This window comes from Trematomus bernacchii, unplaced genomic scaffold (genome assembly GCF_902827165.1).
Source record: "Trematomus bernacchii unplaced genomic scaffold, fTreBer1.1, whole genome shotgun sequence".
Lineage (NCBI taxonomy): Eukaryota > Metazoa > Chordata > Actinopteri > Perciformes > Nototheniidae > Trematomus > Trematomus bernacchii.
Genome location: NW_022987658.1, coordinates 362,062 through 374,561, shown reverse-complemented (window position 1 = coordinate 374,561; position 12,500 = coordinate 362,062). Strand labels below are relative to the sequence as shown.

Genomic DNA, 12,500 nt, shown 5'->3' with positions numbered 1-12,500 from the left:
TCACCCCTGCTGTGATTTGGGGGAGGAATACATATTTTTTCTCTTTTGTTGTTTGTGTTTGTTTGGGCCACAGTATCTCTGGGGGATTAGAATAAATTGTGCTGCTTAAAGAGTCAGTGGTGCTTGTGTGTGTGTGTGTGTGTGTGTGTGTGTGTGTGTGTGTGTGTGTGTGTGTGTGTGTGTGTGTGTGTGTGTGTGTGTGTGTGTGTGTGTGTGTGTGTGCCATTGTTTTGGAGTAACATTGAAGAAGAGCTATTTCTCTCTAGTTTGATATTCATGTGGTCATCAATATTATTGACCACTACTGACAGTAACAACAAATCAAAAACAGAATTCAAAATCCCTTTAAAAAGTTGCTTAATAACTCAAATAGATGCACATTACGTCTTCAAGCGTGTATAAATACATAGAAAACGTAAAAAGGTTGATGCTAAATGTAAACTCCTGTGCAGCTGTGACGAACATGCAGACGAAATCTGAGCGATATATAAGAGCAGTATAATCACATGGACTTTTAATCAAAATGTAATTACAAATAAAGACAACTTTGGGACTATTTTACTATAATAACCAACATTTTGGGACCAAATCTTGGCCTTAAACCTCTAACAACTTGATGCTGGGTTAGTCTCAGGGCATCAGAGCCTCACTATGGGATGTCCAATCCTCTCTGCTGAAGTTAAAGACTTCTGTTCTCTGTGTGTTTCTGCAGTGAGAAGTTCATGGTGAGACTGAACAAGAACGGAGGACCGAAGAACCCGGAGAAGGTGGACAGACTGTGTGCCCTCTTCACGGTAACACACACACACACACACACACACACACACACACACACACACACACACACAGACACAGACACAGACACACGCACACACACACACACACACACACACACACACACACACACACACACACACACACACACACACACACACACACACACAGACACACGCACACACACACACGCGCGCACACACACACACGAACATGCTGTAAATGTAGTCTGAGCAGAGCACATTTAACAAAGTGCAGATATAGAAGTAGGGATGCATCGCCCCCTGCTGTTCTGCTGCAGAATAACCAGTAGAGATGATGCTCAGCCAGGAAAACACACATTTTATCTCTAAATTGAAAGAAAGATGAAGAAATATAGGAAGATTACATACACAAACAACACGTAAATAAATCTGGATTGTCCTTTTTTTCACTAAACTAATTATGTTAAATGTAAATGTTGTGATTTATATTCTGTGGTTCATTTTGTTGACATGTAAGTGTTTTCTGTTCCTCTAATTTTGCTGGACTTCGCTCCTCATGAGCTCTTATCCTTTGAGTTAAATGCAAAGACACAGGGGTCTAAATTGTCAAGCCCCCCCCCCCCACTGGCATTCACCTGCAAGATGTTTCTCAAAGAGACACAAACCAACCAGGAAGAGACTCAAAATGACCACAGAGGCACAAAATGACCACAAACAGACACAAAATGAAGGCAAAGAGACACCAAATTACCGAAAGTGAAACAAAATAACCTCAAAGGGACTAAAAATGACCAGAAGTAGAAACAACATGACTACAAACAGACATAAAATGGCTGCAAAATGACGAAAAGGAAAAAATACAAATCAAAATGGCCCAAAAGAGACACAGATATCACCACAAAGGGATTAAAAAACAGCACTTATGGTCTAAAAAGGACATCAAAGACACATTATGATTGAAAGAGAAACCAAATGACCACAAATTGACCTAATATGACTGAGAAAAGACACAAAATGATTGCAAAGTGATAAAAAATCATCACAAATTGTCTGAAAATGACCATAAAGACAGAAATACTACAAATAGACACAACATGACAGCAAAGACACCCAAAATGACCACTAAGGGTTTAATAGTGACCATAAAGACACACAAATCTCACAAAAAGACACAAAAAGGACTGCGATATGATTAGAAATGACCAAAGAGAAACTAAGAATGACCACAAAGAGTAAGACATTCACAACAAAGACACTTAAATTGACCACAAATGATTACAAGATGGGGCAAAATAACTACATATAAAAAAATAATGAAGAAAGACCAGAACAAAAACATATTTTATGACGACCAGCAGACGCGTTTGGTCGGGCGATGTCGGGCTAGAACAGAGAGAAATCTTGCCTAATTCTTTTTAAGAAATGCCTCCTCTTTACAGCCATCGGCTCCACATGATTTAAACAGACCATCTGAAGTCTCTGGAAGTGTCCACAGAGCGAATACAACATGAGCAGATTCCTCTGAATCAGGGAGATGTCCAGTCGGGGGTTTCGACACATCATCTCCTCTTGATCTGCTCTCTTTCTGCGTTGGATTTATTTCGTGCTGAATCTGAATCTGTGTGTTTTCTTTCTCTTGGATTCTGCAGGATCTGAGCAACAAAGACATGAAGAGAGATCTGTACATCGTCTCTCAGGTCATCAGAACAGGTGGGACTTTGAGATAAAACACTATGGATGTCCGGATCGAGTGGACAAAACACTTAGACACCCATACCGTGTTTTACAATCCTCAATTAAAAGAGAAACTTTGAGAAGTTTAGGATTTTCAGTTTTTACTGAGTTGAATGCACAGGTCCTTTTTGAGTACTGCTCCCTGAGTAGGTACACACATAACAATCAACTAAACATGGTGTCACATTATATATCACCAGAGGAAGTAGTGGAGTACAAATCCATCATTTCCTGGTCTTCTCTAAAGAAGAGGGACCAATGAAAACGTTGTGATGTTTCAAAGCCCATACTTCTTTACCTTTACATGAGTAAAGAAGTTTAGTCAGTACTTCTACCAGAGTATTTTCAGACACGAGTATCTGTACTTCTACTTGAGTAAAGGATGTGTGTACTCTTCTCTCTGCAGGCCGCATGCTGCTGAACGACAGTAAAAAAGGTCCTCCTCACGTTCAATACCGCCGGCCGTACGGATGTGCCGTCCTCGCCATGAGCGACGTGCTGCAGACCATCTCTGAGCTGAAGGAGGAGAAGGACTTTGTGCTGAAGGTCTACACGTACGTACACAAAAAACACACACACACACACACACACACACACACACACACACACACACACACACACACACACACACACACACACACACACACACACACACACACACACACACTCACACACATTACATTACATGTCACTTGTTAGACGCTTTTATCCAAAGCGACTTCCATACTCAATACTGTGGACAATCCCCACAGGAGCAATTTGGGGTGAAGTGTTTTGCCCAGGGACACAACGACATGCTGACTGCAGTGGGGTTTGAACCGGTGCCCCCCTGATCCGAACACCAACGCACACATGCTAATGTTGGGCTATAAAGGAACTACAGCACGGTCACATGACTTCACCTCACCACCTCTAAGCTAAAGGTGGCTAATGTTGGGCTATAAAGGAACTACAGCACGGTCACATGACTTGATGTCACCACCGCTAAGCTAAAGGTGGCTAATGTTGGGCTATAAAGGAACTACAGCACGGTCACATGACTTGATGTCACCACCGCTAAGCTAAAGCTGGCTAATGTTGGGCGTGATGACGTTTAGTCGTCTCATTTAGACACTTGTTAGCAACCTCTACTTTTTAATTCACCTGCAGGGTATTTACTGATGTATTTTATGTCGTAAATGATGTTCTGTATTGTTTTATGTTGTTTTATGTTTCATGTGTAACATACTTGCTGCAGGTCTCCCAATGGGACCTACCTGGTTAAATAAAGGTTTGAAATGAAATGAAATGTAAAACAAAACCTTGAAATCTCTTCAGCTTGTTAACCACAGGACTCTGAAAGGGGAAACTGTAAGGAGTCAAAACACACAATATAATCTAATCATATATACTCTCTTTTCCTTATCTTCACAACCACTTCCTCTTGTGTCTCTCTATCGTCACTGCAACACTTCCTCTCATTATTAATATACTCCACTCACTGACATAAAAGAGAGCAGGGAGAGAAACAGAGAGGAGAAGCACACACACACACACATACGCACGCACGCACGCACGCGCGCGCGCGCACACACACACACACACACACACACACACACACACACACACACACACACACACACACACACACACACACACACACACACACACACACACACACACACACACACTGTGATGGCAGACTGGATATCCCTCTCAGCAGAAACGTCTGAAGACTAGCGTGTGTGTGTGTGTGTGTGTGTGCGTGTGCATGTGCGTGCGTGCGTGCGTGCGTGCGTGCGTGCGTACACGTGTGTATCCATGCATGTCTGTGTGTGTTTGAACACATTTGTTCCTGATTTGTTTTTTCCTCCTTCCTGCCAACCTAAAGTGACAAATCAGCGCCTCACAGTTCCACCGTACAAATATAAAGAAAAGAATCACTGCTATCGGCGACTTCCGCATTACAGAAGAGAGAAAAAGACGAAAGGACGGGGAAAGGGAGGGAGGGAAACACGAAGAAAGCTTTGTGCATTTCCTGTTACTCTCTGTTTCCTGTAAGGATGCATCAGCTGTGAGGAGGATGTGTTTTCATATATAGATAGACATTTTATTTATTGGGATAAACCCCTTGAGATGCACCATCTCGTTTTCAAGGGGGTCCCGAAAACGCACTGTCATCATGTGACAAACTCTATTATATTCATGTGATCTTGCAAAAATAGTAAACTCCAGATACATCTGAAGAAATGCAAATCATTATTTTGCATTGGGTTGTGTTCAACTTGGGTCAATAACACCATAGAGACCTAAGGGATGGGTGCATTATTGATTCTAGAAAATAGTGATTATTAAATATTTTATAATAAAAAAAAGAAAACAGATATTGTTGTACATTTGTTATATAGGTTTTAGTGCATGTAAATGGTCTGCAAAGGCTAAAATCCCAGTGTTCCCTCCAAAGGTAGTCTCTCCCCCCTCGCCTGAAACGCCTCCATTGGACTCCTTTGTTTACTTCCGGAACATAGTGACATCACTGTGTAACTTCCTTTTTGCTAGCGCTCCAATACATTGTACACCTTTTCTCTCTTGCCTTCATCTCCTAACCCTCTAAGCCCTCACCCTTATTCCACCTAGCTTAGCACTTTTCACTTCTGTTGTTATTTCTCTTCTCTACTTGCTTGTAACGCGCTTTGAGCTCCAAGCAAAGCGCCAAAGACAAGCAGACTTCAAGACAGTTTCTTCCCCTGAGCAATAATTGCACTAAACTCTAGCTTGCACTGACACAATATATATATATATATATATAACACATTCAAACATATTTATTTTTCGCTGTGAAGAGGAAACAGAGAGGAACAAGAAGAAGACAGAAGTTTAGAGTGAGACACATTTCCTCCTGGCTTTGATTTAAAGTGGACCTATCATGCTATATTATAATAATATAGTGTAGGACCATACCTATATGAGGCATATTTATCCTTTTTCTTTTTCAAAATACCAAACAGATCATGCATTTTAGCCATGCCTCATTTTGCTCAATTTGACAATTTCTAGCTCTGTTTATGCAAGGGCTGATTCAGTGAGAACAGCACCACCTACAGGCCTGGCATATGTACTACAGCGTCTCCAGCGCTTTCGAACGGCAATGGCCGTGGCTGTCTCCTCCTGATTGGTGGAGTTGGCCCAATAGCCGTAGCGCCACTGTCCTGACGTCAGGACAGTGTTCAAATCTGGATCAGTTTTTATCAGATCCGTTGCAGCCCCTTTTTTAGAGATTTGGGTATGGAGGAAAAGAGAGAGGGTTGTGTTTTCTGACACTTGGTGAGTTCCCTGGAACACCGGGGACACATATTCATGTATACAAGACGTACAAAAGTGCATTTTGCATGATAGGTCCCCTTTAAACCGATATATTCCTGCACTTTAACGTTATCTGCATTTTGAAGTATGAATGCTTGTTGTTTGTATGTTGCACGTCTCTTGTTTGTTTATTTTAATTTTTGATGGCACCTTGAAAAAAAAGGAGTAGCTCTACTCATCTCATTGTACCTGTATAATGACAATAAAAGATTCTATTCTATTCTATTCTATTCTATTCTATATAAACCACATGTATTATTATTATTATTATTATTATTGTACGTGAGGCTAAGGGAGTCACCTTGTGGATGATAACACGTGCTTTTTGTCTGTGTTTCTGCAGGTGTAACAATGAGAACGAATGGTACCAGATCCACGAGAACATCATCCGCAAGTCCAGCACCAAATACACCGCGCCCAGCACCAACTACGGTGAGTGTAGCAGCCAAAATGATATAGAAATACAACAGATAATCAACTTAAAATAACACTGCCGCTGAGGCACCAGTTAGCGAATCTTAGGCAGGGCATTTTATTCCATATAAATGAGGTTTGTTTCCCTTTTCTTCTTGTAACCCGTCTCATTATGTCCCCTCAGGTCTCATCATCTCCCTTCAGCTGCTGAGAGGAGACATGGATCAGCTCCGCAGAGAAAACCCTCTGATCTTCAGCCGAGGAGTCGCTATGACCCGGAAACTGGGCTTCCCCGACGTCATCATGCCAGGTGAGACAACCCGAATACATGCAAGAAAAAGGGGAGGAGCTTTGAGGCTGTACCCTCGTCTGTTTGCATCTTTTCCATCGATTTCTGTCATTAAACGACACAGGGCTGCACGTGGAAATGCAGAACAAAAACAGTTGTAGAAGAAGGGAATACTGTGGTGCATTTTAAAATGTGCTTCATTACACAAATGGAATTGAGGATTCAACCTAAATGCACATTGAGTCGTATAAAAAATATCTTTGCACTGACAGAACAAGACATTTAAAGACGTTAGTTTGGACATTTTCTACAAGAAAACCACACATTTAGACAATAATCATCAGAAAAATAAATAATGAAAAATACCATTTACCCTCAAGCTGCCCTTTATAACACCTACCATCTGCAGAACCGCTGTCACACCTCTCACACACATTAACAATGCATTTCACACACACACACACACACACACACACACACACACCACACACACACCACACACCACACACCACACACCACACACCACACACCACACACACACACACCTCGAGCAGTGATGGAGTGAGTATTTAACTCCTATCGTGATACATTAGGGGAGATGTCTCCTCTATAGGGGACGAGCAGAGATGATAAATGAATCCTCACACGTTAACACACCGGTCATCAGTCTGTGTGTGTGTGTGTGTGTGTGTGCGTGCGTGTGTGTGTGTGTGTGTGTGTGTGTGTGTGTGTGTGTGTGTGTGTGTGTGCGTGCGTGCGTGCGACAGCTTTAAAAGTGTGTGAGACATTGAGACACTTGTCTTTACATTTGCTTGTCTCTTTGTAGAACTTGTGTATCGTGGTTGAATTCTGTCTATTTTAGCTATGGTTATGTATTTTATTACTTTTCTTACACTTTTTGGTTGTTTTCTGTCCGTTTCTGACTTCCCAACATGTTAACAATACCTTTCGCAAAAGATTATTTGCCAAGTAGGCCCATTGAGTAATCTGTCCTTGATCCTCATCAATCTGGATCTGTGCATCTCAGGATTATATTTACATTTTAGCATCAACATCAGTCAGGTGAAACGTGGAACAATAAGTAAACTATAAGGTTTATTGTGTCCGTCTCGCTCTCAGGAGACATCCGGAACGACTGTACCTGACCCTGGAGCGAGGCGACTTCGAGAGAGGAGGGGAAGAGCGTTCAGAAAACATCGAAGTCACCGTCTACGTGTTGTACGCCGACGGAGAGATCCTCAAGGTAAAGAGGCAGAGCTGCTATAAAAACAACAACACAAACCTTCAATCTGCTTTCTGTCCCTCCTTTCTCTGCACTCTTTACACGTAATGGAAGATACCTTTAATGCGTATCACCTCGTGTGGGATAGCTGTATCTTTCATTTTCATTTCATTACTATAAGACGAATGCTTCCAAATTCATGACTGTGTCTTTAATTGCCATATTTGATGTCATAGAACAAAACATGAAAAACCCTTAAAATCGTATTTCAGTTATCAAACCAAAAACCATTTAATTAAAGCTCATTGACTTCCAGACGAGGGGACAGGAAGTGCTGAAATAATTTCCAGGTTTTATTCCCACTTCCTCCATCACTCTACGACCTCCCACTAAACGGTGCAAAGTGTTAAAGTCACTGACATACATGCATGGAAAAAGGATTTAAAGGCGGATTGATGGGTAGATCAGTTTCCATGTTGATGTGATGATCAAACCTCTGTAGTCTTATTTTGCCACTGATCTTTGTACTGTAAAAGCTTCCAAATTCTTGCTTTTTTACTACCAATATTGCCAGTATATTTCCATTAACGTGGTTATTTATTTAGCTTAGATCTTGTTGCAGTCATTTAACCAAAAATACATTAAAAAAACATTTAAATAAAGCCCATTCACTTCCAGACGAGAGAACAGGAAGTGCTTAAATTCTGACTCATTTCCACGTTTTACTCCCGCTTCCTGCACCACTCTACGACCTCCCACTAAACGGTGTTAAAGTCATAAACTAAAGTGTGGTTTACATGCATGCCATAAAGGTCTGGTCTCTGCCCCCCCCCCCCCTGCAGGAGTGCATCAGCCTGGGGTCCGGGGAGCCCCCCCTCCCAGAGCACCGCTCCTTCGTCCTCTATCACAACAACAGCCCTCGATGGAGCGAAGTCATCAAGCTGCCGATCCCCGTCGACCGCTTCAGAGGGTCGCACCTCCGCTTCGAGTTCAGACACTGCTCCAGTGAGTACACCTCAATATTTACTGTTTCAAATGTATTAAATATGAACATATATACAGTCAAGGTGCAGGTAAACACAGTTAGGGTGGAAGGGCCTTCTGTAAGTTATCCAATGACGTCCTTTTGTGTTTTTATTATTTAACTAATTCAATATGAATATATACAGTCAAGGTGCACGAAGCCGTCTGTTATCCAATCACATCATCATGTTTTCATTCCATGCTTTCTAATAGTTGTCACCTATGTGTAATGCAATGATTAGAAAAGTGAAGAAGAGTAACAGCAGGAAAGGGATCCATTCCTTTGATTGACGTCAGTTTTGAATAAATGGACCGTGTGCAAAGAGTCAAATTAAAGGGGACCTATCATGCAAAATGCACTTTTGTACGTCTTTTCTACATGAATATGTGTCCCCGGTGTTCCAGGGAACTCACCAAGTGTCAGAAAACACAACCCTCTCTATTTTCCTCCATACCCAAATCTCTAAAAAAGGGGCTGCAAACGGATCTGATAAAAAACTGATCCAGATTTGAACACTGTCCTGACGTCAGGACGGTGGCGCTACGGTTATTGGGCCAACTCCACCAATCAGGAGGAGACAGCCACGGCCATTGCCGGTTGAAAGCGCTGGAGACGCTGTAGTACATATGCCAGGCCTCTAGATGGTGCTGTTCTCACAGAATCAGCCCTTGCAAAAACAGGGCTAAAAAAGTGCAAATTGAGCGAAATGAGGCATGGCTAAAATGCATGATCTGTTTGGTATTTTGAAAAAAAAAAAGTATAAATATGCCTCATATAGGTATGGTCCTATACTATATTATTATAATATAGCATGGTAGGTCCACTTTAAATCAAAGCCAGGAGGAAATGTGTCTCACTCTAAACTTCTGTCTTCTTCTTGTTCCTCTCTGTTTCCTCTTCACAGCGAAAGACAAAGGGGAGAAGAAGCTGTTTGGTTTCTCCTTCACTCCTCTGATGAGAGAGGATGGAACCACGCTGTCAGACGAGAGCCACGAACTCTACGTCTACAAGGTCAGACTTCAGTCGGAGAACTCAACCTTTGTTTCCAAAACGTTTTTATTTCTGACTTTTTTCTCAAAATTCTGACTTTATTTTGAATACTAAGAAATCTGACTTTTTCACAAAATCAATTACATTCTGACTTATTCTAAACATCTCAGAATTATTATTTTTTTCTGAGATTTCTCAAAATTCAGACTTTTTTTTCCTCAAAATTCAGACTTTTTTTTCTCATTCTTAAACTGTTTATTTTTTTCTTGAAATGATTTGCAGCATTGTGACCTTTTCTCTTAAAATGCTGCATTTCCACTCAAAATTCTGACTTTCTTTCTGAAAATCTAAATTGTTTTACTTTTTCGGAAAATCCTGACTTTTTTTCTCAAAATTCTTACTTTATTTTGAAATTCTCACATGACTTTATTTTGAAAATTATGTTTGGAGAAATTCAAAAAATCTTAAACTGTTATTTTTTCTTAAAATCTCAGAATTCCGATTCTCAGCATTCTGACCTCTTCTCTTAATATGCTGCATTTTCACTCAAAAATTCAGATTTTTGAAATTGTTCTGAAAATCGCAATTATTTTACTTTTCTTTTTTACTTCTTCGGAAAATTCGAAAAAAAATTCAGAAAATCTGACATTTTTCCGAAATCTTGACATTTTTCAGAATTTCGAAAAATTCCGATATTCCGATTTTTTTCCGAAATTCTCAAAATTCTGACTTTATTTTGAAACTCTCAAAATCCTGTCTTGTCCCCAGTGTGATGAGAACACGCTCTTCAGTAACCACGCCCTGTACCTCGGGCTGCCCTGCTGCAAAGAGGACTTCAACAGCTGCTCCAGCCTGCCCTCCAGCCTGGTGTTCCAGCGCAGCGCCAAGGAGAACTTCTGGATCCAAACCCAGCTCTCCTCCACCAAACTCACTCAGAACGGTAACTTCTTCCTCAAAAATACAAAACACTATCAAGCCAAGGAGAACTTCTGGATCCAAACCCAGCTCTCCTCCACCAAACTCACACCTTTTAATTTTTTTTAGAAGTTTTTATTTATTCCACAAGTATATAACATACGTGGAGATGTACATCAAAGCCACACCCGCCTCAGTTTGCAGTCCACTCAAATCTACACGTTATTGCTCACATACATACATTACCCCTTTCCTTCTAAGTCTTTGTATCACATTTTGATTCAGTGTATTGATCATTTCTCTCTGGTTGCAGTGGATCTGCTGGCGCTGCTGAAGTGGAAAGCTCATCCGGACCGAGTGATGGACATCCTGGGCCGACTGCGGCACGTCAGCGGAGAGGAGATCGTCAAGGTGAGATCAGGAGATCCTAAATACTTTCACATGTTTTCTTCTTAAGTGTGTAACATGTCAAACTACAGGATTATCAGTCATACTTGAAAACAATGTTTGATGCTGCATTAACAACGGAATTAATAACTGTGTGTGTGTTTGTTTGTGTGTGGTGGTGTGTGTGTGTGTGTGTGTGGTGTTGTGTGTGTGTGTGTGTGTGTGTGTGTGTGTGTGTGTGTGGTGTGTGTGTGTGTGTGTGTGGGTGTGTGTGTGTGTGTTGTGTGTGTGTGTGTGTGTGTGTCAGTTTCTCCAAGATATTCTGGACACTTTATTCTCCATCCTGGACGACAACACGGACAAATACGGACCGCTGGTGTTCCAGTCACTGGTGAGTGTGTGTGTGTGTGTGTGTGTGTGTGTGTGTGTGTGTGTGTATGTTGTGTGTGTGAGTGTGTGTGTGTGTGTGTGTGTGTGTGTGTCACAGTTCTGTACTTTGTGAAACAACTACACATTCAAAAGCTCTGAAAGTCCAATAATGCAATAGGACTTCAGGCAGTATGCTGTTGTTTATCTGGGAAGCAAATTGCTTTTGGGAAGTCAGAGAGACATGGACAATGGATTACTCATAATCAGGATTAAGAAATCAGATTACAAAGAATAAAAATAAACAACTATAATCCAGGATTTCTTGAGTGCATTTTTGTAAATATCTTAAATAAATATTTTTAAATGATGAAAACAAGTTTTTCTAGTTACCTACAATGCAATTAACTCGTGAATTGCACTCTCTAAATGATGCAAAGTACTCACAGTAACCTGGATTGCATGCAAGTAGTTATATAAAGAATGCCATTTATTTGAGATGTTTGAACGAAAATGTATTTTTAAACATAAAGTGCAATTGATTTATGTTTATTTGAACCTCTCCAAAATAATGTCCATGTCTTTTGTCTTCAGTGGACTACTTTTCAAAGTATCTGGTTTCTGGCATTTCTTTTCTTGAAGCTTTTTTTTATTATTAAGAAAGTAGAGCATCACATCATGCTCTTTCTTGCATCTGCAGCAATGGCTGGAAGCATCCCTCTAAACAAACTGAACATATCAAGTTTAATTGATTCCTTGTTGCCTCTTTTATGAATGTAAACATATTTTAAAAAAGATGATAAAGTTACAAAGTCATTCAAATCAAGTATTTCTGTAAAGACTTAAAGGTGGGGTAGGTAAGTTTGAGAAACCGGCTCGAGATACACTTGTTGTTATATTCCATGGAATGCTCTTAACATCCCGATAGCAATGAATATCTGAAGTGCTTTGACAACAAATCCATTATAAAATATCATCTGTGGAAGCTGTAGTACTGTAAAAAGCACGACCAATCATCTGAGCCGGCCCGGCTAAAATAACTGGATGGCCTACCTGCCT

At 40.8% G+C, this 12,500-nt stretch overlaps 1 protein-coding gene across 1 annotated transcript in view; it reads left to right on the top strand.

The window, feature by feature from the left end:
* LOC117486834 (dedicator of cytokinesis protein 3-like) overlaps positions 1-12,500 on the top strand; it is a 213,327-nt gene that overhangs the window by 156,235 nt on the left and 44,592 nt on the right. Inside the window, 11 exon segments of the mRNA XM_034135405.1 lie at positions 713-794; positions 2,408-2,468; positions 2,899-3,046; positions 6,178-6,266; positions 6,433-6,558; positions 7,657-7,671; positions 7,674-7,780; positions 8,602-8,764; positions 9,688-9,794; positions 10,542-10,713; positions 11,002-11,099. Of these exon segments, the coding sequence (XP_033991296.1) occupies positions 713-794; positions 2,408-2,468; positions 2,899-3,046; positions 6,178-6,266; positions 6,433-6,558; positions 7,657-7,671; positions 7,674-7,780; positions 8,602-8,764; positions 9,688-9,794; positions 10,542-10,713; positions 11,002-11,099 (1,168 nt within the window).